General features: G+C 41.5%; 1 protein-coding gene across 1 annotated transcript; it reads right to left on the reverse strand.

Moving 5' to 3' along the window:
- Nucleotides 1-5,717: 5,717 nt before the first annotated feature.
- Nucleotides 5,718-22,548, reverse strand: LOC104573549 (protein mono-ADP-ribosyltransferase PARP12-like). Its single transcript, XM_088537383.1, has 13 exons — nucleotides 22,227-22,548; nucleotides 19,866-19,998; nucleotides 17,849-18,107; nucleotides 17,385-17,453; nucleotides 16,670-16,771; nucleotides 15,713-15,836; nucleotides 14,767-14,932; nucleotides 13,461-13,581; nucleotides 12,824-12,920; nucleotides 12,366-12,444; nucleotides 8,505-8,635; nucleotides 6,796-6,947; nucleotides 5,718-6,161 (listed from the first exon to the last, which is right to left on the reverse strand). Exons 1-13 carry the CDS (start codon nucleotides 22,520-22,522, stop codon nucleotides 5,878-5,880), a joined length of 2,013 nt encoding a protein of 670 aa, XP_088393509.1. The 5' UTR covers nucleotides 22,523-22,548; the 3' UTR covers nucleotides 5,718-5,877.
- Between the last annotated feature and the right edge of the window lie 3,098 nt (nucleotides 22,549-25,646).

The raw sequence follows: 25,646 nt of genomic DNA on the forward strand, positions 1-25,646 counted from the left end.
GACAAACACAGAGGCCAACCCAGCCTTGTCCTTGACTATGGTAGGAGGTGCTTAGGCTTTTCAGCTGGTTACCAAGGTAGTGTCTCACTTGCCTCATCCAGCAGCAAGCTGCTATTATGGCAACACACACAGATTCGCAGTAGTAGTGTAACTGCGACAGGATGAAGCAGTGCATTGAACACACCAGTCGCTCTGGGTGACAGCCAAAGAAAATTTCTGCATCAGCGATGCGCTCCCACTGTCTTAATCCGTTCCGTGACCTGCTTTATCCTGTTGCCATCATGATGCACAATGATTAGGATCTTTTTAGCTTCTACCTTAGCATTTTCTAACAGCTGTTGTAAATTTGCAAGTTCTAACACTTTTTTACAAGTAATAAATCCATACCTATTGGGGTTGGGTTCCTGCTATGATATACGGTATAATTTCTAATTAGCAACTGACTAGTAAACATGGGTGGCTTATACCCAAAATTATAGCCTCTAATAATAACTACATTGCAAGCACATGTATTAGAGTCATTAAACTCACTTCCCTACATAAGCTAATGCGGTTTTATTATTTACTCTGCGGATTGATCCCAAAATGGGATACGCCCTCTTTGGTATCAAAGGAAACATTGCTCGCCTTAAGGGCATCATCTTTGCATACAAACCTCAGCCCCCGTACAGGCTTCTAGATCTACTGATTGCCTCCTCCTCCCCCAGAACATCTGATCCACTCGCGGGGAGCAGGGGGGAGAGAGGGAGGAGGGATGGGGGTCGGGGTGAGGATGGGATGTGAGGGGGTTGCCTTAGTTTTCCAGAAATCTTGTTTTCGCCGTCTCAGGGATTATTTCGATTCTTGGCCCATCCTGTCTCAACTCCATGTAAGGTGATCCGTAGGGACCCTCTTCCAGTCCGAATCTCCGCCTATGGCAATGGTTACCACCCGGGAATCATCGGCAGCTATTATTTATTATGGGGTCATGAGTGTCTGCTGGAATGTACCACACTCCTTCCCCAGGAAATCCCTGGAAAGGCCTTTCGGCTGGTGCAACTTGGTACACAGGGACAATGGTTACCAATGGTCCAGACAATAGCTTAACTTTTTGATCGGACAAGTTTTTGATGCCCAGTATCAAATCTTTCTCTATACTCTGACTGGGATTTAGCAAGAGCAGGTGTTGGCTGGCACTTTGTGGAGTGAGATACATGAACCGCAAAACCTCCGCATTAGGGACAATATGTATGCGAACATCTCGGCGTAGCCAGCGGATCCCCCCGCCCTGGCATCCCATTCAAGTATTCCTCTACGGTTTAATAACAACCCTTCCCTAGCAGGGAAGATACTAGAGTTCTCTCCAAATTCTTATGCTACAGTTGAGGTGGTTACCGCACGATTCACACAGGGTATCCCTCTCATCAGGGTAAGGGGTGTCCACTCTTTGGTCAACCCTCTATCGTTGAGCACGCTGATTGATTGGATCATCTGGACTTTCCCTGGTCACAGCACCAGCACATAGCTTGATGGAGTCCAGTGCATAGCTTGATGGAAGTACGTCTCAAGCTTTCCCTTGACGGGCTGGTCACCCAAACCTCAAAGGGGGATTGCCTCCCCCTTGTGCTTTTCTGGGTTCCCATGCACTGTTGTGACCTCCACTCCGGTGTCCACCAAAGCGCAGACCATTTGTGTATTTTGTTCCGACCAATAAATGGTACGTGTAACAAACAGTGGATCGTCTCAGCGAGTGATGTTAAATTGGAACCCTTCAGATACCGGAGCTTGGTCACTCCCCTATTCTCGTTTCGGGTGTCCGAGCTTCTCCTGACTGAGGGGGAAAATCTGGTGCAGGCCCCACCTAGTCTGAATCGCAATGTCGTCAGCTCTACATCCTCCTACGGGTACAACACTTGTGATCTATCGGGCTCAGACATTATTCCTGAGCATTGCTTGGTTGCCTGGACCGTACGGACATGATGTTGGCGTGCCCGTTAGCGTAATACTTCTGTTGGTTTCCCATCAATTTCCTGTCTATCAATGCCCTTCTGTAACAGCAGCCAAAATAATCGAGGCCGCTCCCCAAGTCCGGCCCTGTGGCATTTTCCATTCTTTTTTGTCTATTTGGCAAGTTGGGTTTAGGTTGGTCTAACCTCAATTCCGGTAAGTCCCCTATTTGCTGTAAATTTTCAGTTACGTTCTCAATAGGGTTTCCTTGTTCTGTCATCAGAACAGAAATTAGATAGAGGTGCCACACTCTTCACATCCTTCCAAACAACTTAATTCACATTCTAGGTAACAAAGGTTGTCACAAATATAATTCTGGACTGTTGTACTCCAGAATCAAGGTCTGGATTCTGCTTCCCACAGGAGATTTTATGACCTTACAGATAGTAAAAATTTCCACCTCCTATGGAGCAGCTAAATGCACTGTTGGCTTAAGAGCACATCTAGCAACCACATGCTGAAATCTCTGCTTTTAATCTTGGAGCAGTTTGAGAACAGTAGAGCATGTGCGTTTGTGACATCTCAGTCTAAAATAGCATTAGAGCTTGATGGGGTGTGTGTGTTCTTCCTTTACAAAAGGACTGTACATAGGTCCATGGAGCAGTTAGTAGCTGGCTTAAATGCAGGCGCTTGGTGGATTTATCTGGCAGATTATGGGGGCTGTGTGCTACTTGTGGTCTTGATTTCATCAGGAGCAAAGCACAGGTTTCTTTTGCTGTGTCACTGCTCGCGAAGAGGTATATCTGTAGCAGAGAGACTAGCCCAATATTGCACTGACCAATATATAGATATGATCTGATCTGTAGGTAGAATAAAGCTAGAATACCATAAAACGTTAGTAATATCCATCATGGATATGCATTACTTTAAAGAAAATTCTAAGCTGATTTGCCTGTCATTAAGGGCAGAGGTAAAACTCTTCCTTCCACAAACAGCAGGCCTCCTTGGTTTCTGATGACTGTCTTTTCCCTAGTGTTTACTTAGTGTTTACGGAAATGGAAAATCCAGTCTATTCTGTGGCGCTCTCTGGTGGTTGATATTTTATCTTTATATATAAGACCAGAAATAGACCCTTGCTTTGAATTCCAGCATCAATGTAGTCCTTCTTGAATCACTATTTCAGAGAATTGCAAGAGGAAGCCATGGCAGTGTTGCATAGATCTGCTTTTTCTGAGAGAGGAAACGTATGCGTAAATGAAGAACTTCTTCACCATTAACTATCTGTCACCAGTGTGAATGGAGCTAAGTGATCCAGTGCAAAAATGGATGCAAATGAAACAATGACATGCAGGGACCCTTAAGACACTGGGATTGAAATCTAGTTCGGCTTTACATCAGTACATTCAGATCTGCTTAAGTCAGCGCTTGTCTTTGACATTTTTGCTTGTACTGAGAAGTTTTTGAAATGTGTTGTTAACCTGTAGATTTGTCTACTTAACAGACTCTGATGACTTCAGGCTTTTACACTCCACTGGTACTACACCATTTGCTGCAGATGAGACCTTCCGGTTTCCTGCTTTGCTTTTGCTTTCCCATTCTTATTTTGACTTAGAATATTGGAGCTACTCCTTCTGTTCAATGTGGTTTGTGTTATCCTAGTGAAACAAAAGCGCTTGAGTGAGGAGAGGCTGCCGGCCCTTCTTTTATGTCCCCATCCAACCACCCCGTTCCCCAAGGAACATCTCATAAGAGATTTACCTCTGGAATCTGGCTGAAAGGGAGAATGGAGATCAAAAGATACATGGTCTGCTGGGCAATACTTGCATAAATTCATTTCACTGGAATATTTGCTCCAGAATTGTAGGTAACTCACCTTTTCAAAGCTCTTCAGGTTTATCTGTCTTGCCCCTTGACGGTACCACTGCTGTGGGTTCACAGAACTTGTGCGTTTACAGGTTTATAGGAGAAGCGAGAAAGTCATGTCCAGAAATTCAAAAGCAACACCAATATTTTCAGACTCGGCAAGGAGTTTACTCCTTCTGGCAGGTATTTAGCTCAGAGTGCTGCTGGCCCCCTCCATGACCCTTCTCTTACCTATGTGAGGTGCACCTTTCAGCCCTCAGTTTAGAAGACTTTCTAGGGAGAGGAAAGTCACCTGGAAGTGCATGCAGAGGATTTTATAGGATTGTGCACAAAGGCAGTATTGCATGGATGGCTCTCCTTCACCATGCTTTGGTGGCTAGGTGGTCCTTTTTTTTTAAAGAGCTTTAAAGAATGTTGCCGTTTACAAGGGCCTTTTAAAAAAGTGTATAGTACCAAAATCTTTTTGACCATGATTGCCAGAAGAAAGCCCTTTGAAATCCAAGTCCCTGGGGAAGTCAGTCAGGAAGGTTCTTTGAAAATACAGTCTCCTAACCGTAGCCCACTTTCCTTCAAAAGTGAGTGTTTGTGGAGCCACTAGGGATTATGACAGTCAGTCCCTCTGAACCAGAGTGACTAAAAGACACCTGAGACCAAAGTCTGCAGCTGTTACATCCTTGTTCAAAGGGCTGTGTGCCTCTGGCATGCCTTGCACTTCTCTTGTGAGGCAGTCCTCTTGGCAGGGCTTAGGTGCTAACGGACACAAGAGTGGATTCCTGTGCATGTTCCATCCTCCTGCCATCACAGTAATTCTTTGCACATCTTCTTCCCTTTTCAGGTCATTAACCCAGAAAAAAGGTAGAAGTTTGCAGGAGGTTAAATGCACACAAAGAAGCAAAAAGTGGCTGAAAATACATTTTATTTGAAAATAAACTGCATATCTCAAAGTGATTGAGGAACTCTACAGGCACAGCGAGAGACTTTAATTAGAATAAAATTGTTTCCTCCTTCTGTTACTAGCAATGAGTATTTGCATTTACTTCTAAAAGAGTTATTGCAATGCATTTGCCTAGTTTTCTACACTTCCCCACCCTCTTTGTAATTTCTGATCTTTGGGTAGTACATTTGATTTACTGACTTGTGTTGAAGAGAAGAATTAGCTGGGAGGCTACTCGTTTTTGTGAAAGAGCAACCCAGGGAAAATGTACAGGCACATTCATTTTAAAGGCTGGCCTATATTGTGACAGAATTTTTACGTGCTTCTGGCCATTAGTTGCTGACAAAACACTATATCTGAGGACAAGCTGATTCCTAGACTGTGATTTCCACAGTTTGGGTTCTGCTCGCCTGTCTGCACTCTCTAGGTCCAGAGCAAGTTAGTACCGTAACTGTTTGCAGATTTGCAAAAAGAATTTGATCCAACAATTCCCTAATCTGAAGAGCAGTAGCTGCCACAGGACCACTTAAACTTCTCCACTGGAGAGCATTCATTATGAGCTTAAAAGAAGTTTAGTTTTGTTTTACTGCATTAAACATGAAATTAGTATGGCATTAATAGATGGCATTTTGAAAGCAAAGTCACATCATTTTTAAGTACTTCAACTTGCTTAGAATTGTGACAGAAGAGAGCATCAAGAACAGCCATATTCTGTATGGAAAAGAACCTTGAAGACTTCACAAAGCCCTCAACATTGCAAAACACTACAGGAGCATGTTGGAGAAGTACAAAAAAAACAGGGAGTTTGCTTGAAAACTACCATACTGTTGATTTTGCTCTTACCTGAACCTGTTAGTAAAGAGAAATCAATCCTCTTCACCTATTTCCAAAAGAACTGTTTACCATTATTTTCCCACCAAAGTCACAAAATTAACCTTGATTCTGATCGTTCTACTCTGCTTAGGCAAATGTTTCTTCAATTTTGGTAAGGAAGAGGAGAAGACAAGGTGATGAGATTCTTAAAGACCACCTCTCTTTTCCAGCCCTCCTCAGTATGGAAGTTCTTCAGTAAAACATTCAGAAGAGGGGTACAGAAAAAGTCACTGAGTAAAAGGGAGAATAAGATGAGGGATACAGCCTGCTCTCATCCTTCTCTAAGACACAATACATTTCTTTTCTGCCTCCTTATACTCTATGAGATACTCTGGGTAAATCTGTTTTTTTTCAAAGACAACAAAAATGGAGGGATTTAACTTGTTGTCCACACAGCTGTCATAAAACCGAAGCATACTAGCAGATTTGCTTGGGGGGCGAACATAGCTTGCATTGCCTTCAACAAAATCTCCAACCAATACACGAGCCACAAACATTACGGCTGGTTTCACGGCAGGTTGACAGTATTCATGGGAATAAGAAGCATCTCTGGCAAAGTAACTTCCTAGAAAATAGTGAGAAAAGATGGTAGAAGGAATTAATTTGGAAAGGTACATTTGGAAAATGGAGTTTTCCTTCCTTTCTCCAGAGGTCTTTGACCCAACTTGCAGGGCTCCTTGTACTCAGCCTATGTACTACCACAGAATTCTTGACAAGAGTCAAAGCATTTCACCACAGAATTTCTATTCAGAACTTTCATGTTTAGGTATATGCAGATATCAAACAAACCAAATCCCAGACGTTACAGTCATGTGTGTCGTTATGAGAAGGTTAGAGAAGCAATCGAGAACTTTCCTTCACTGTACGCAGGGACTTCATGTCCTTCCTGCTCCCTGCCATAGAAGCCAGCAGCCATTTCTCTAGCAAGTTCCAACTATGACCTTGAGCCCTCAAGAGTTCCCACCTGCAGCAACACAGACTCTTTCAAATCCCTGAATTCTTTCTGTACCTGGAGAAAAGACATCACCTTGCACAAGGCAAATCCTGCCCTCTCCAGATGGAACGAAAATCCTACTACCAATTACTGCCCTCTGTACTTAAAGAGTCCTTCCAAACGTTGACTGCTTCTCATGTACTCTCAGTGGACGCTCTCCACAGGGGAGCCTAAGGTCTAAAGCCTACAGTCACTTCCTACGTACCCTTTCCGTAGGTTGTTCCATTGCTTCCACAAATCCTCCAGTCAAAGTTTTGATTGCAGATAACTTCCAGGAAAGAGATCTTGGCACCGTGGAACAGGAGCCTTTCCTCTACCTCCTTCCCTCCATTTTCCTTCTTCATCTGCTCCTTTTGCCTAACAGAAGAAGGCAGTGTGGAAGGAAGTTGTGGAAGAAAACAGAGGAGGGGGTTAAAAACAAAACCAGAAACATTCCTAAGTACACAGTGTGCATGCAAGTATCAGCTGGATGAGATTTCCAGTCTGCTTTCTACTCTGTCTCCTTAGACAGACTAGCAGCACGACAAAGAATTACAAGAGGAGCAATAAACTGATCCCACTGTGCAGCGCTTCTAGATACATTCGCTGAAGAGAGCCGGGAATAAGCAGCAGTGCTAGGACAGTCCCTCCTGTATCAATCTTTTTGCCCCCAGCAGGGTCCTACTAGCTCTGCTTTCCTTTCTCCTCTCCCGTCCCACCCCTCCCATCCCAAATTTCCTCTGGAGAGTGGGGGGTGGTAACTGCAGATCCTTCCCACTCCAGCAATGGGGAAACATTAGAGGGAGCTTTTCCTTGCTCCTCTGCTGAACTCAAACTGCCATGCATACAGGGACAGTCATGTTGCAAGGGGACATGGCTGTGCTGAGCTGGGCTTTCTGCCTTGGCTGTGCTCTCCTAACAACCCCTCGATGACCTGCGCTGCTGTAAGCCTCCAGCAGCCTGGCCGCTCAGTGAGATCTGGTGTGCTGGGCAGACAGAGGCAGGAGAGAAAATTACCCTTCAACACCATTGAAGACCTAAAGCTTTTAGGCTAGGCTCAGGGAATGCGCTATGATCTGCCTCAAAAGATGAACCACACGATGGGAAGATGCAGCTAGGATGTTCCACCACCACTTGACAGCATCAAAATTTCCCACGGATTTTCAGGAGATATTTAAGTGGACGAGATTTGTCAGAAAATGACCAAGGTAGCCATAGCAGGGGAAAGAGGAGAAGCACTGCTCATTGAAAAAAAAGAAGCATAGATGAGCAGTTAAGAGCAATGGACCAAAATTTGCTCGTGGAGAACATAATCTTCCATTTTAGTTTAAAAGTCTTCAGACACTGTTGGAGGAAGGATAGAAAAGCATACACTTTAGATGCTTTGACATGACTAAGTTTGGCTAGCTGTAAAAGTTTTATGAGGTTATTAGGCAAGGACTTCGTGGGTTAAACCACTTTGCAGGTTTAAGTATTCCTTGGAGAAATATTTTTCCTCTTCAATACCATTTTGTAGAATTTTGAGCATTTGTATTAAATACTGGTGCTTTTGCTTGAAATATACAACTCTGCTATGAAAAAGCAATGTCTGATTTTTTTTTTCTACAAAGAAATAAACTTGAACATCATAATGTATTGCATCGGTGCCAACTCAAATCTACTGGTATTCAAATTGGCAATATCAGCAATTCAATATTACTCATAGAGATGTTGAAAGCCCCAAAGGAGCCCTGGAACTCAGTGATCACTAATTTAAAGGATGAGTCTAACTTATAGGAGTTAGCCACTGAATTTCACTTCTGAAACTGCTCCTACAAAGCAAACACAGGTGCAGTTTAAAGCACAGCTGTTAACCTCTTTACCTTCCTGGAAGCAGGTATAGGAGGACAGAACTTGGGACTCCCTCCCTTTCACAATGACAGAACAGATACGAACCACTGAAAAACCTTCCAGAGGGATGGATTCTGGATCCTACTTATCCTATGGACAGAGTGTCTTTTCATAGTCTTCTCAAACATCTTCTGTATTAACTTGTATTCAGAGGATGTACTAGTGAGCTCCACTGCCTATAAAATACAAACCAGAGCAAAAGAATCCATGAAGTTCCAGGTAGCTCATAACACACAAAAGCCAAACCAAAGAAGACGTACTTTCAAGGGACTCCCGGTAGACCTAAGAGGGTTTAATTTGGTGCTTTAGACTGATGTGAGCAATTTGGGCAGACAATAGATATGCGAATCAGCCTATCACTTCTGCTCCAGAAAGATACCTGGCCTCTCTTGTGGGAGCACCCTGAAGGTATAGAAGGGCTCAGTGAAATGCTTATCATGTCCAAGGAAGAGGCAAGACCTATAAAATTTAGATTGCAGTACGAAATCAATCTTAAAATTACCTGACCCATTAAGATTAAGAACAAAAGCTACTAGACGACATTTGCATTTGTCCCCAGACATTTCAGGAAGCTTTGGCTATTACAAAGGAAACACACAGCATCTGTACAGCCATCCAGCTTCATGGTTCTTTAGCTTTCCCAAGTTAAAACTCAAAAACTCACACTTCAATAAAAGCTTCGGGAACTGCAGGGCTGCTTAATTAAACATACCTACTCCTTTGCTAGGGGAAACAAAGCCTACACTTGCCAATACTTCTCCCACTGTTTACAAGCTACCTAAAAGTTGATATTTCCTCCAATGAAAAGTCAATAAAATAGAGAATTAAACTATGAATTATGTTCTCTTGCTTCCTTCTGTCATGCATGAATTTGGCAGTTTTATCTCCAAAGTCATCTGTGCCTTTAGTCTTCTAGAATGACCACTTCTGTAAACCAGATCGAAAATGCATAATGCTCACAGAGAGATGCAATTTGGTGACACTTCTCACTTTACTGCTGCCTAAGACAGGTGGGACTCCTTATGACTTCAGGTCAAAAACCCTACATCCCCTGTCTCAGAGACATAGTCCAGGAAGGAAAACTAGGATCCTCCTAGGAGTTAACGTGAAACCTACAGCTTGGCCTTTTTGTCACAAACTTCATCCTCCATCTAAAAACGAGTTTAGAGAGGAAAAAAAAAAGACTTCACACTCCAAACAATGATATCTTTTTTCAGACAGCACGTCCAGTTTGTTGATTAAATACTTGAATAAAGAAGAGGCCTTTCACATGAAAGTCTTATAAGGAGAAAAAGAATTAGAAGAATAAAGTCAGCTGCACACAGAAGAATTTCTTCTTTGGATTTATTAAATAGCTTTTACAAAGTGGAAGGATATTTCCCACATTAATTCTCATGCAAGAATACTTTTCAAAGCCAATTTGCAATACTTGCATCTGATTGAGTCAGGATTTCATTATCTGCACAGCTTAGGATACCAGAGATCAACTTCTTCGTCACCTTTAGGGTGAAAATTATAGCTATAATATATTTAAGCATTACAACTCTTAATGACATGTGTAAAGCTCCTATTCAGACTACAAAATATACTTCTATGTTGCATCTTCTGCTGAGGAACTCTCACAGTTCTGGGTGAAATGGAGGGTCAGCTACAGGGTAAAAGGCCTGATCCTGTAGGACAGGTTCATGAATTATATTTTAATATGATGGTTCACAAGCAACAAAGCCAGTCCTCTTGCAGCCAAACTGTGTGGGTTCATTCTTCTGCCCTCCGAGATGCATCCCCTGCTAATAAAGGGGAACACCACATGGCGACTTCAGCTACACACTATGTGAGGTCAAATGGTGATGTCTTCTTAACATGCATCTCGGGAGCAGTATGATTGGTTGGGTGGATCCAAATATGCCTGCCATTTATGGAGTGCAAAGCTAGACTCTTGATACCTCAGCTCCCGCTCTCACTACAGCACAGCAAGCATTGGCATGCCTGTGGGGCTTCAGGAAAACAGCAGCCACACAAAGACCCATCTGCTGACACAGAGGCACACTGCCTTGCTGGCACTCATGTCTGTGTCCTGGATGAAAGGTAGAACTTGGAACACAGCATCAAGAGCTAGTGACAACTGCAGGCTTACGATCCCCTGATTCCACTTGATCTGTTAAACAAAGATGGAAGAGATTCACAGCTCTTTTGGAACTGGTGCTCTCTATGTCTAACATGTACTTTACAGACTCTACACTGGACAGAGAAGGTTTATGAGAATAAAGGATTTGCAGAGTAACACACCACAATACTCCAAATGAACTATACTACCAAAGCAGAGCTGCTGCTTTTAAATAAGGAAGATTATCTCATTGATGCTCCTTTTGAAATGTTTCACTTCCATCGCAGAAACGTTTGCCAGGATTATTTGCCAGTGTTTGAAGAACAGGGAATTCATCAAGTTGTTATTGTCAGATGTTATGACAGTCGCCGCATGCATCCAGAATCCCAGTCACTCCCCATATTACCTACTGTAAAAAAACATGCTTAGGGTCCCAGAGAAAATGCTTAATCTAGTCCAGGCTTTGATTCCTAGTTCTGAAAGGTACTACTGTCATTGTCACTTTTAGATAAAGAGTTAACTTCTCCTTTCGTATCAAAGACACTGAATTTACAAGTTCAGTCTTTTTAGGTCAGCAAGCAAATCGGGCTCATGAAAACAAAATGATCCTTCTATTTCACACATCCACACAAGTACCAGAGGTACCATTGATTTGGGCATCAAATTATCATAGTATATAAGCCTTTTACCTCAGTGACTTCAGAAACACCTAAACAAATGGACTCAACTCAAATTAAGATGGAGGTTTGCAGAGAAAGTGAGAAAAGCAGGAAATACATGTAACAGAGAGATCTAAAAAGGACAAAGGTATTGTTCTTCCTATCATTCCTTTAAAAAATGTCAGCTGAGGTTGGTATTATGCTTCTTAAAAGAGGTGCAGCTGCCATATTCCCACACAAACTGTCATGAATTAAACATACAGCTTCTGCTGATTTATCTGATACAATCTAGAAAAAATACTTTTTACACTAACTGTGGAAAATAGGTTTTAGCTATCCAGAAGGAGCTGACCTATAGAGCAAATTTCCTGAATTTTAGCCTACTGATTTTTCAGAACCGTACGTGGATGACTTACACACACACATACAGACACACAGACACTGGTATTCCAACAGGTAAGGCATAATCCAGCAGAAGAGGAGAGTCAGGGTAAAATGAAATGTGCAGCACAAAGTAGGATAACAGGACCAGCTCATGTAAGCTAAAAAGTGGTACTTCTGTTGCTCATACTACTCCCAATGTAACTCTATTCTCAGACCACTGAAAATAGTTTTAAATACTAGTGACAATAATGCTTTCTCTCTGACACTCTTTGAGGCTACGGACTGCGCTCAGGTCTGTTATGTGTGTGATAGTGGAGGGTATCATCTTTAGAGCATGTACAGACTGATCTTTCTAGCTTTCCAGGCCAAACCTTATCCACTGACAACCATCATGGTAGTATTCTTTATGGCTTTATAACAGTTGATGCAGCCAGGGTTTATTCTCAGCCCAGGTTCTAGTGAAGAAATACGTAGTTCACAGAATCCACTTCCTTATCTGGTCCACCTGTCCACCTCTGCAACATTTTTAGTAGTGGACTTATGTGTCCTGAATTTGTGTCTTTATATGATAAGTACAAACAAGAGTTTGGCAACTTTTCCGGAAGCTCTTTGGAAGTCATCTAGACATTTAGCACATGCACCCAAAAAAGCAATTCTTGTCACATTTTACCATCTGCTTATGTGATCCCTTCATTTAAACTATCTCCCCCTTCCTATCATGCCTTTTCATCAGAATTACGAAGGGGGAGAAAAAGATACCTTATATCCCAACTCAGGCAGTGCAGATTGATCCCAGTGGACAGGACATGTTTGATTTGGAATAGAAGAATCCCTTTGTCTGTTTCCAACCAGGAAAAAAAAAAAAAAAAAAAAAGATGTTAGGTGTTACTAATTCTAGTCCTGCTATGAGCTTTGAAACAGGCAGCATCCCCTTTAGCCAGTTCCTACCACCTCTCCCCAGAAATATTCCTCATCTTCTAAATAATAATAAAAAAAACCTCCCCTATGCCACATAGGACCGGGGATACAGACTCCCTCTGTAAGCTGGGCTGCTCTGTACCAAGCAGGCAGAGGCCCTGGTACCTCTTCTGGTCAGTCAAGTGGAGAGGTTTTCTTCCAGTAACATTTGCATTCTTTGCACAACGACAGTCCATACTGACAACCATTTGCCTCACAGGTACTTTTGACCAATTACCACAACTTAGATGCAGCATTACCCTTTCTTAATCTTCTCCACATCTTCAGAAGACACAAACTTTGGACGTCTGCAGACCCTTCTTTTAGCTCCGAAGTGGACATTTGTCTGGGTCATTTCTGGAGGGGAAGAGAGAAGGAAAAAGAAAAAGTCTTGAAGGAGTTTGCAAGGTTGAGTTATTCTTGAAAGATAGCAGGTATTCATTAATGAAAGACAGCATTTTCATTGTCAGTCTCGTCTACTGAAGAACAACTGGACAAAATCTGCACAAGCTTCCTATCCTTTCCCGTAACTCCCTTTTTAAAACTGTATGTCTTGTTAATTCCTTTATACATTAATATTCTCTAAAAGTTACTGCAAGAGCTTGATGGATACTGAAAGATGCTTGATTTTTCATTTTCACCATTCATAGGGTTCCCTGACTTTACCTCAGGAGGTTTATCATGACTTGGTGCAGTATCATCTCATTTCTGCTCCTACATGAGATCCTGGACAGAGTATAGGAGTAAGAGGGAACGCTAGTTTTGTAAAATTTCCTCTGAGTCATCACTACCTCACTTCTGCCAGGGAGTAAAGCTGGTAAAGCCAGTGAAACAAAGGGACTAGGAGAGCTGGATAGTTTTTGTCAAGCAATACATAGCAATAAATTAGAATGGTACCTTTAAAATTGATCTCGTAATGATGCCAACCAGCCTGGAAAGGTATAGTGGCATCTTGATCGGCTAGATATAAATTCTCAAGACTATCAGAGGCTGGTGATGTCATCTCACCCCCTTCTCCCTTTAGGATAAAAGAGAGAGAGAGAGAGAGAGAAGAAGAATCACTAAACATGGTCAGCATTAAACACTGTTTTTATCAAGACAATGGTAATCAAAAATCAAATTAAAAATTCTGCAGATGAAATGATGCAATGCACACACTCTTAAGCAGGTAAATAAAATGTCTGGTTCTTGTCCACAGTGAAATTAAGGCCAAAACCATAAAAAGGGTGAAAGAAAAAAAGGTGAAAACCACAGACATGCAGACATAAATGGGAATAATAAGCCTCTTTCAAACAGAGAGAGTGTAGCTTCCAGAAGAAAAACAGATCTCAAAGTCAGACACAGACATGAGATGCATGAAGAGGCTCTTGCACGAGTTGTTGATGGATGAGTGAGGAGTTGCGCTGCAAGCTCATAGGAGGGAAGACTCTTGGCTTTCCAGACCTTTTCTGCTGGGTAAGGGCCATTAGGAGGCAGATTCAGGAGAAAGAGAAGATAGAACAGGAGATAGCAAAAAGAGTAAAGGGAGATACAGAGAAAGAAAAGATTGGTAAGGACAAAACAGTAACAGCCTTGCACGCCACCATACCAAAAAATGCACAGAGCAGAGCACAGAGCAGTGTAACTCTTCTGGCTCTCTTTTAAAAATACCCAGACATTCAGACTCAATATATGTCTTGCAACAGAAACCAACTGGAAACACTGGGCTTTTCCCTTTGTTTTGTTTTGTTTTTCCAAAGGTAGAGGGAAAGAAATGGTGAAAAGAAGGATGAAGAGGAATCTACACAGAACTACTGTGACCTAAAGTGTAATTGCCAACCACTTGTTACATACAGACACAACCACAATTAGCAAGGATACACACACACATATGCTACTTAGATTTCTACACCGGGGTGGTCTCTCATTTACAAAAGAATTTAAAATACGAGGAGATGCTGATGGAGATGCTTTCCATTTCCAGCCATAGGAAACCAAGAACCAATTGCTGGTGTTTAGTCTGAGTATAAGGACATTAGGCATGTTCCTGCCCTTCTACCATTATTTTAGCACGTTTGTTAAGAACATCTATAGCTTCACTACCTTGTTTGACACTCTAAAATGTAAACACAAGTATTTACTTAATTGACTAAAGGCAAGTTGAGGGGAAGAGGTGACACTGCTTCAGCACAGAATGAGGAAGACGTGGAGTATATGGACTCACTTGTTTTCCATATTCACTCCATTGGCCTCGATCATCTTTCCAATACCAAATCCACTGTGTGGTCAATGCAAATGTGGGTTTTGTCACAGATGACGGTGTAGAAAGGCGTCGAAGTGAAGAAGTACCGCAAGTCATCATCTCAAAATTAATATTCTTATCTGCTATTCTGTGAGGACAAATTCAGAGGTTTCCAAATTTAACAATATATATTTTATTTTCTAATATCTGGTTTAGGTGGTAGCAATTTTATTTAATATAATGTGACTGGCTGAAGTTATTTAGGGCCAAAATAATAATATCTTCCTGCAATATGTCTGGAATTTCTGAAAACCGCTTCCTGGCTTTTGGGCTGAACTATGGCCTGTGAGAGACTGAATGCAATCTTAGTCTCTAACCAGATGTTTGGCTGACAACCTTCTAGACAATTTGGGGTTACACGCATAATGTAGCAATTAACTCTTCCTGCTCAGGCAGAAAGACTTTGAAAGTGGCCTCCTCCTGGGAATTTTGCTTGTCATTTGCACCATCCAGGAGTCTGGATGCTCAAAAAAATCATTTGCTGTCTGGAGAGGCAAAGGCCAACATGACCATGCCATTATATCAATTGTTGTCAAGCATCCCAAAAGAATTATTGCAAATAAATTATCATTAGGTATTTAAAATATTGCCCATAAATTCACAGCACTAAATTCCTACCACAAATTACTACCCTATGTAGAATTTTAAGAGCAAAGTATTGGCATGTTATTATATAGATTAAAAAATAGGTGATATTTCCATGCAGGTACTTCTTTTACTTTTCTGTTTTAAAGAACATATTTTTATTTTGTACATCCTTCCAGATTCGAAACACCTCAGTAATCAAAGATTATGGAGTCATGCATCTTTGAGAAGAAATCAGTTCTTCAGGGACTTGAAGTAACCAGTACAGCCATCATTATTATACCTGCTGTTTTTGGGGTCACAATAGGCTTTTTCGATTTCCTCCATCATGGAAAGATCATTCCAGGTGATCCCATTATATACCTGCCATCGATATGGCAAATGGTAATGAACCTGTTTGCATTTATCTGCAATGAGATCAGATATAGTCAAGAGCTCTGCAATTGTAACACAAACTGAGAGCAAGAAAAGCACTTTTATACTCTTCTTTGGCCTTATGGCCTTTACTGGGAAAAATAAAGATAGTTCACTGAAACTAGAGATACTTGAAATAAAAGGAGTGTATTTCTTCAGTCACACCAAGGAAAGCAACATAAGAGCTCATATTGCCAAATACATTTCAAAGAAACCATAACTTTCTCTTCACTGGGACACCACATTGACAGATGGGAGAGCAGTGCCACAGAAGGGAAGCTGATGTCTGTGTGTCACACTACCACATCTCTCACTTCCCTAGAGTCCAGTTATTGGACTGTCAGGTATGGGATGGACGAGATCTATCGTTAGTTGGTAGAATTACTAAGTATCCTTAAGACAATATGGCTTGTATCTGGCATACCTAAGACAGAACTGAAGGATGACATATTTTTAATGATCATCATTAGTGATGCTGTAAGACCAGTTATTAAATTGGTCCAATATTCACAGAAAGTGTTGACAATTAATATTTGAAGGTTCTTGCCATAGAAACATGTGTAAGGCCTTCCCCCTCAGCGTAACAGAAACAAGCCATAAATGCATCACCTGCAGAGGAAAGGTTTACAAGTATCCTGTTGGCTTTCCCCTGATTATCTTTGCAATTCTGACACTATTCATTAGTGACTTGGAATCAAAGTGAATCAAAGAGAAGGCATAATGGTCAATGCCACCTCTCCAAATTCCACCACTTTTGTCTGAGCTGTCAAAAAGATTCTGCCTCTGCAGACTCTCCAAAGACGACATTATTTTTGGTAAGGCTTACCTTTATTTTTGCAGTATTTCCAGACGTAGAACAAGCATATCTCATCACACTTGTCTATTTTATTGTCCTTTGAATCTTTAGCAGAGGAATCATCTTTTTTATCTACAGGAAGGAACACATCATTCCTTATTTGCCCTCCCCAAAACAATTCAAAGAGAAAGACACTACATTTGGCATTTCATCCGAAAACAGCCAGGAGTTGATTGCAATTGCCAAGGTAAGAACTTTCAGGATGTTACTGTCCCCCTATAGCTCTTACTCTTACAGTCCGCTTTAAAACCAAGGCCCTTCTGCTTTGCAGGACATGGCATTTAATAGTTCCTGTTCACCCACTGGAATATACATAACAAGAAAACCTCTTAACTTACAATAGTACAGACAAATCCATTCCTTGGGGAGGAAGGTGAGGAAAGATTCCACACGCATAGATGCAGTTCTGTCTCCAACCCATGGAAGAAAGCATTGCTTCCAGAACAATCAAGAGATCAATCCCAGACTACTCCTTAGACTGGGCACATATATGCCATTGCTGTCCAAATCTTGAGCAGAAATCTCACTACTCCTCTGCAGGCTGACTAATACTATGTCTTTCAGCATATGCTAGGGCAATCACATAAGCTTCTCCAACAACTACAGGGAGCTGTACAGTTCCATGAAAGCAAGTCCAATTGAGCACCACTGCTCTGAACGCTGAACAGTTAGAAACAGTGCATACCTTCATCACTATTTTCCCCTCCTGTAGGCTGCTGGTGTTGGTTCTGACCACGTGCACTGCTCCGGGGACCTGCAAGAGAAGGCTGAATGAACAGGACTGCTGGACCATATCTTCAGCTAACTGGTGCCATACCAATTTGTGTGATGAGGATCATTTCCATCACACTTGTATTATTTTCCAATCTCCTGCTGATTTAGCAGATCAGCAGTTACAGTTACAAATCCCAGATAGTCACGATTATCAGCAATCACTCAATTGTGATCTTGTATATAATAGCATATGCAACTATAACAGTTCTCCTTCCCTACACTATTCCGTCACTGCATTTTTCCCTCTAGTTTCTCTTGTTTTGTGCTTTAGCACTCAAAGCATAGAAAGAATGATAGGTTTAGCTGTGAGGTAAGGGAAGAATGGGTTCTACCTCTGCCAAATTCATAATACTATTTAAATGCAGTGTTTCTTACAACTTATTTTCGCCTTCTTCAGTTCCTCGTTGAATTCCACATGCTTGTGATCACATATAGTCTGGAAGTTCAAAGCTGTGTTGAAATCAATCCCACCAGTTTTCAATATAGACAATTCATGGGCATTCAGGAGGCTGTGGGATCTCTTGCACTGAAGAAATCTACATTCCCCTCGGAGGAAGTGTCGGCAAATATGAAGCTTGTTGCAGTTGTTTTGCTGGGTGCAGGTGTCTTTCCCTTGGTTGTAAAATTGGCATACCTAGAAGCAGGAAGGAAAGATGCAATATGAACTCAAAAAACAGCACATTAGAATCAATATTTTTAAAATTCATTCTCTCTATATATATATATACACAATTTCAGTGGCAGAAGATCTGTGACTAAATGGCACAGTTATGTTCATTGTAACTTCTGTAACCTGGGCAGAATTCTTGTGGGGAGGAGTAGGCATTTGCAGCTGACTCATGCATTTTTAAAGTTATGCAGTTGTTTCAAAAAAAAAAAAAGAAAGAAAGAAAGAAAGAAAGCATTCACTTTGTCACTTCTGAGCAAGACAGCTTTTTCTCGTAACAACTGCCCAATTTACAGTTATTTTATATATAAGATAAAGAATAACAAACCTACCCTTGAAAACTCTTATCCTGTGTTGTGTGGTTATCACTTTGTGAAGGAGAACCTGCAGAATGTTTTGTAAAGCGCTCTGCACTGAAGACTTGAGCTTCTAACGATATGAAGCATGCTGTGAGATTAGAATACCTATGGAAGTACAATGCACTTTTTTATGCTCCTACTCAACAAACAAGAGATATGCAATGAATTGGACCCACAGGAGAAGCCATACACCAAAAACTCCTTTGTATTCTCTAGTGAGCGCATTTTATGTATAATGTATTATATTATGTATTTTTATATTATATTATGTGTTATATTATGTATTTTAAAATGATACAAAAAATGTTTTATTCTATCTACATCCAGAACCTATGACAAAAGGGAGTTACACAACAATATAACTGTTATCCAGCAGTGTAAGAAGCTTATAACTGCCAAAAAAACAATGGTAACAAGCAGTACTGTGGTAATCTCTTAACCAGGACCAGCCACAGGTGGAACAAGATACAGAAACAGACCTGCCTTGAAGGTAGAATTGGTGTCATAAACTGACACAGAACCTGAAATTGCATGGTTTAACCAAAGTTAACATCAACTCAAACCAAATTTTGGTTTGTTGGAAATTATGTGGGAAATTAACTGAAACATCGGTGCAAGAATTTGAAAGGAAAAGATTTTACACAAAATTTACTTCAGTCACTTGGTCATTTTCTCATATGTTTCACTCACTCTCTCACTCCCAAACACCAAAAGTGCAGAATTATGTAGTTTGGCCAGGGAAAGGGATGCCACCTTTCTGATGTTCATCATCTCTTGGTTAAGAACTTCTATTGCTGATAAGAAAGAACAAACAGTTTTTGGACAAGTGTTTTATACCCTGCAAGTTTGTAGAATAATTGTGTGGGGATTTTTTCACCTCAGTCTTGCTCACATCACACTCTGTAAATCTCTGGTGAAGATGCTAACATTTTTGTCACTCTTTCCTTGTTTTAGATAGCATTATGGTTATAGTTTGTCTTCCCGTCAGGGTAACAGGCACACCAAATATGCTGTAGCTTTACTGTCAACTTCCTGCTGTCAGAGGGCAGATTTACTGGCTAGACACATGTGACGTGGCATTATGAAAGCGTGGACCTCGTGGCTTTTATGTAAATAGTACACTCCTCAATGTTTTACAGTTTTCCTGATGTCATGCTTTTGGTTATTAATACTTACCATTTTTATAATCTGTATATTGGTTCATCTGGTGCTCTCCTGCACAGCTGTTACCATTTATATGTCATTCAGACTAATCTTTACCTTTCTGTTACAAAACTTAACAGTTTAGCATTCAGATCAGTTTTCAATCTTCTTTCTTGTCCTTTTAACTAACAAAAATTTCCCTTAGGAAATCAGTACAACTCACATCAGGGAGAAGGAAAGGATCATTTTGGAGAAGCAGTACTTTCAGCTCATTCTCATTGAGACCAGACAGCTCATGGGTCTTTAGGATTTTTTTGTTCTCAGCCGTGTTGATGTCATGGCAGTAGTTACAAGCGCTGCAAGAAAACAGAAGTATCAGATGCTCACTTCTTCAATCAGGTTCATTTATTGAAGCATCTTAAACATTGCACAGTTTGGAAAAAGCCACAGAGATAGTCTCACAAAAGTTTCTATGAGCATTTAGATGGCTTCTCTTACCAAATCAGGTAGAGAATGGAATACTCAGCAAAATAACTGTGAAATATAATAGCATTATTTTCCCCATTTTAAACATTTACATGGCCAGACCATTTGATAAGAAAGATAAAAGCACAGATTGGGAGCCAGCTTTGACGACTCTTTCTTCCTTTCCAGTACAAAGTAAGTCACACAACTCTTTTTCCTTCCATTTGGAAGAAAAGCTATTTTAAGAGAATATACATTGGTGATGATGGCGGTTACAACAACCTTAATTTTATGAACATAAAAGATTGTTGTCCTAGTTAGGGACTGTAAAGAAGCAACAGTTCGGGATCCCGAACAGAAAGCTAATGAAGCTAAACACAACACATTTTGTTATTCCTGCCGTCTGGGAAGAAAGCTTCAGTAAGTCTCACTCTTCGAAAGTATGACCTATTACAGCATTAAGACTAGATATACAAAACCAAAAAAAAAAAGTCACTCAGCACTGCCAGGAATGCAGTCTCTCTTGTGCCAGTCCTCTTGCACTTCATTTGAAACTAGAAAGTCTTTTGAAACTTCTAATAACATTTTTTCCTCGTGCTGTATCTCATCCAATACTTCACATACTTTGATGCATTCATTTCTCCTTCTACTATAAGTAGGACACTTTGCTTTGTAAGCAAATAAATAAATATGCAACTCTGAAGTGGATATCTACCATTTTTTGGTCCTGCGAAATGATCTTTTAGCGATCCTGGACTCTGCAGACACTGGATTAATGGCTATAACAGTTGCTACAAGGCATTCAAGGTTAGAGCCATCAACATAAATTCAGAGTTAACTTTAGATTCCAACAACAGTCATATTGGCCACTAAACTACGATGTCCAGCTATGAAATAGCTCGCAAGTAGACTAGTAGAAGATCTGGTTGATTTAACAATATATTGGAGGAAAAATAACTGAAAAGCTTTTCATCAGACACAAGTTAAAAATGGCTTGACTTGATCCCAAGATGCACCACTTTCATTAAACAAAGAGACCTGCTTCAAATGCTTTTCTTCCCAGACATTCTAAAACCAAAACAAATGCAAGATGTGGAAGCACGGTTAGATTATGCTTTTTCAATTAAAATAATCCTCTCTCTTGATCCACATGGTACCTGACCCATCCAGCGCTGTATCTATCCCATTGTTTTAATCACCCTCCATATAAATATGCTCTCAAAGGTCTATTCTTTCTTTTATTAGTTATCAACATGCATAAAGTGAATTTTGAACACCTAGCAACACTGAGAGCCCAGAATTCTCTGTTTTTTCAACATTATGAAGCAAATAACTCAACAGCGCACTTTTGTTCCCTTGAATGTGTGAGGGCTCCACGCACTTAAAGATACTTGTTAATCAAATAAGGAAGCTTTTTATTTTACTGAGTCAATACAGTAAAGCCAGAAAAAAATAAGAAAATGTTAGCATCCTAAAATTGCTAGGACCATTCTGAGCTATGCATGGCCTTCCCTTCAGATTTGGCTGCACAACGAACTACTGTTATCCTGGGATCCAGCATGACATTGGCACATCGCAAACAGCATCACAGAGCAAAACACAGGGCTTTGGAGAACCAGTTAAATATTTTTTCTCCAGAGACAGTTCAGTGGAACTTTTGGCTCTTAGCAACGAGATTGCCATTTCCGCATTTGTTTTTAATGTAATTATTGTAAATTCTGTATCGGCTTTGATTAGTCAGGAAAAAAAGGGATGACATCTCTAGAAAGCCTGTGTGCATCCCAACCTTCCTACTCTTCTTCCTTTTTTTGGGTAAGTCTAGAAAACAGAGACTGCAGTAAGCAGGAGATTAAGCACCATCTCTGAGAGATATGGCCGTAAACGAGCAGTGATTTTAAGCAAAATTAAGTGATTAAAACTTAATATTCCAGATTTAAAACAGGTGGTTTGTAAGCACCTTTTTCGTTTCTAATAAAGTAATACCGGTATGCTATTTTCATCCAGATTCTAGTGTAGTCGGGGACAGGGAGGAAAAAAGAAGAAGAAGAAGAAGGAGGAATAATAAAAACGGCGGCCCGCGCAGCCCCGGGGGGCAGACCGCCCGCCCGCCCGCGCTCACCTGGCCGCGCGGCGGCACTTGCCCATGAGGCTCAGCTTGCAGAGGTGCAGGCGCTCGCAGCCGCCGCACTCCCTGCGGGCGCAGAGGCGCACGGCCGACACGGTCAGCACCACGGCGGGGGCGGCGCCATCCTGGCCCTTCAGCAGCAGGAAACGCTGCGGCCCCGCCGCCGCCAGCGTCTGCTCCAGCTGCCGCGCGGAGAGGCCGATTTGCTGCTGGAGCTCGGCCAGCCCCAGGCGCCCGCCGTGGGCGCACAGGCTCTTCGTGAGGAAGCCGCACACCGCCGGATCGCTCATGGTGGCCGCGCTCGCTTCAGCCCGGCGGGACGTCCCAGGACGGGGCTGAAAGGAAGCGGAACGGGGCGGGCCGGGGCGCGGAGCGGGGCGGGCAAGGGCGGGTATCGGCCGGCATCGCCCGGGGGAAATCGAAACAGCAAGTGGAAAGGGGCCGGGCTGCCCCGCTCAGCGCGGGGCCGCGGTTGTGGGGGAGCTGAGGGAGCAGGGGGGCAGGACAGCACACGGCTAGGCTCCCGCGGGCCTCCCTGCCCCAGATGGGAAGGAGACGGAGCGCGCCGGAGGGGCAGGGAGCCAGGGGGCGATGAAAGAAAGCCGGGGCTGTCTCCGCTGGCTGCCGCCCAGGAGACAAATACGTGCAAAGGCGGGACTGAAAGTCTTTTGCTTGTTTAACACTTTTATATATATGCATATGTATGCGTGTGTTTTCTGACATTTGGCTTTGACAGTACCGCCCTGCCTGCAGGTCACATCATTTTCTGCTTGTATTATGGGTCACAAGGCACCCTGCGTGGATACTGCTTGGTCATTCCCCACAGCACGTACACAGAGCAAAGTTCCCTGTCTGAAGGTTGCCCTTGCTGTTCATCGACTGACTTCTGCTCTCTGAATATATATGGCACTAATGTAAATGTAATCCCGCGCTCTTCAACTATAATGCAGGAAAAATGCATACATAAAAACAACAGTTTTTATGTAATTACTTCTTTTTTTGCCATCGCTTTTTATTCTTACTTATTCTTGTCAGCTCGCTACTAATCAATACTGTTTATAGTTGTGTCCTGACAAGCGGGCGTGAAACCAGTAAGTAAATAATTCCTACTGAGGTAGAGATAGGGAGGGATTATGAAACTGGGGAAGAGCATGGCAAATATGTGAATCAGAAAGATAAGAGGGAAAGAGCCTGAGTACTAAGTTCATTAATTTTGAGTGTTCAGTATTAAAGCAATGCAGGCTTAGTAGATAGTAGAGAATCAACTGATTCCCCTGTATCAGAAACTTAACCTTAAAAGTAAAGGGAATTGGCACTTGTGTTGCTTGGTGCTAGTGTTTAATCTGAAAGGCATGCAAAACTACAAAGTCAACAAGACAGTCGGCATTTGCTGTTCGGTTCATAAAAACACTTCAGAGAACTGACTGATGTGTTTATTTTCTGGTCTTGCTTTATCTTTCTTCAATGGAAGACTATAGAAAGATGGCATATTCCATGGCAAATGGCATATTCCATAGAAAGATGGCATATTTTAATGGGATAACGTCCTGCATTTGCCTTCTTGCTATGATACTTGAACAAATTAAGTAATTTAGAGAAAACAACAGAAAGGGTATAGATAGAGCATATTGGTCGAAGTTTTAGTAAATTAAATTGATTGTTCTGGGCTGTTTTATGTTCTAGACATGGATAAGTACATTATCAGGTTGCCTAGGATAATAAAACTCAGATCCACACTTGGCATAGTTTTAAGACTGACTGCAAAGGTAGAAAATAATTTAGGCAGCGAGCCACAATTTTTGTTGTAGACTCCAGAAGCTAGAACAATCATGAATCAGGCATTAAAAAAAAATACTTTTGGTCATACTTATTTTTCTTCTGCCTGTGTGTGTGTGTTTTTCTAGCTCATTCCCTGAGCATTTGTGCATTAATCCACCCAGAAGTCTGAACTATATGGCACTTGACTGAGTACTTTGGGGGAACAATTTAACATCTATGAAGTGAGAAACTAAAGTGAAGTCCAAGCAAAAAGCTGCTGCAGATTCCACCTTTGTAAGCACTGCCCAGAAATTTACTTTAGGAGTGTTTTCGATCAGTCCTAGGAGAAAACAAAGAAATTACTGTATTTACCTGTCTATTGGTATACTGTTTTGCAAATGCAAATGCAAAATACTTGCCTTCCTCAGTATTTTCTTATTCAAGCAGTACCTGTTTGTATGAAACAACATAAGGCAGGTAAGGCAGAAGGGATGGTGGTATGAGGGAGTCCCAGGTCAGTGCTATTTTCACAGAGCTGTGAGTGATTCTGTTCCATTTTCATAAAGTTAAGAACCATAAAAAATAGGTGAGCTGATGTTGCTAGAAAATGCAGACTCTGTACCTCTATTATTTCTGCTGTCCTTTCAGCTGTAAAATCTCCTTGTTTGCACTGGTTCTGGTATTCATGTGATTCCTTCGTAAGTTGAGTCAACTTACAGAGACTTGTAATAGAAATACTAAGATTGGTATGAATGAAATGGGTGCGCCCAAGCATCAGAAATAAAAACAGAACACGCATGATCTGTAATGGTAACCAAAGAAACAGCTTCCAGTAGTAGAACTGAGAAATGCAATGTTTCTCTTGAGCCAGGAAGGCCTGCCCTCTATAGTGCAGAAAACTGATCAGCAGGAGACCCTGCAGTGTGGCCGCTGCAGAATGACACAAGGTACACCACATAACAAATGCTGCTTCTTCTCCTGTTAGTCCAAGATGGAAGGAGGACTGTATCTTAGGAAATTCAAAACAAAGAAACACAGCAAGCGGGCAAAAGAATGACACCATGGTAAGTGCTGGGTCCCACTAGCTTTTATACCCAGTACTTCTACAAAACACAACTGCAACTTGAGAAAATAAATAAATAAATAAAGTGATGGTGATAGAGGGATGTGATTGCAGCCATCCATTTCCTTTGTGTTATACACAACACAGATCCTGGCCAGACCAGCTGGGTTTGTGATGGTAGAAGTGAGAGTATGGTGTGAGAGTATAAGAACTGAACGGAAGTAAATGAAATCGAACGAACTGATTGAAAGCTGTGAGAGAGTGAGCATGAATGTATAAAAAGCATTTACTTCAGTTTGTAATCCTTCTCTAATAAGATCGTTCACTGATTTTGCCACATTAAGTTTATGAGTTTGTAGAAAATGAAAGAAAACACTTTTTCTCATTTGTTTTCTGGGTTGTTTCTTTTTTTTTTTTTTCCTTTTGTAGCAATGTTTTGCTACCTGAAGTGTAGTTTGATAAGGTGGGTTGAGTCCCAGTCTGTGTGCAGTGCTGGCAGGAAATTGATACTTTTGGAAGTCAAGCCTTTTGAATGTGCGTACCTAAATGCAACTTCTACAGCCTAACTGAAGGCAGATGGACTTTGGAAACAC

This window comes from Tinamus guttatus, unplaced genomic scaffold, assembly GCF_059628265.1.
Source record: "Tinamus guttatus ecotype Peru unplaced genomic scaffold, ASM5962826v1 Tinamus_guttatus_pri_ptg000749l, whole genome shotgun sequence".
Classification (NCBI taxonomy): domain Eukaryota; kingdom Metazoa; phylum Chordata; class Aves; order Tinamiformes; family Tinamidae; genus Tinamus; species Tinamus guttatus.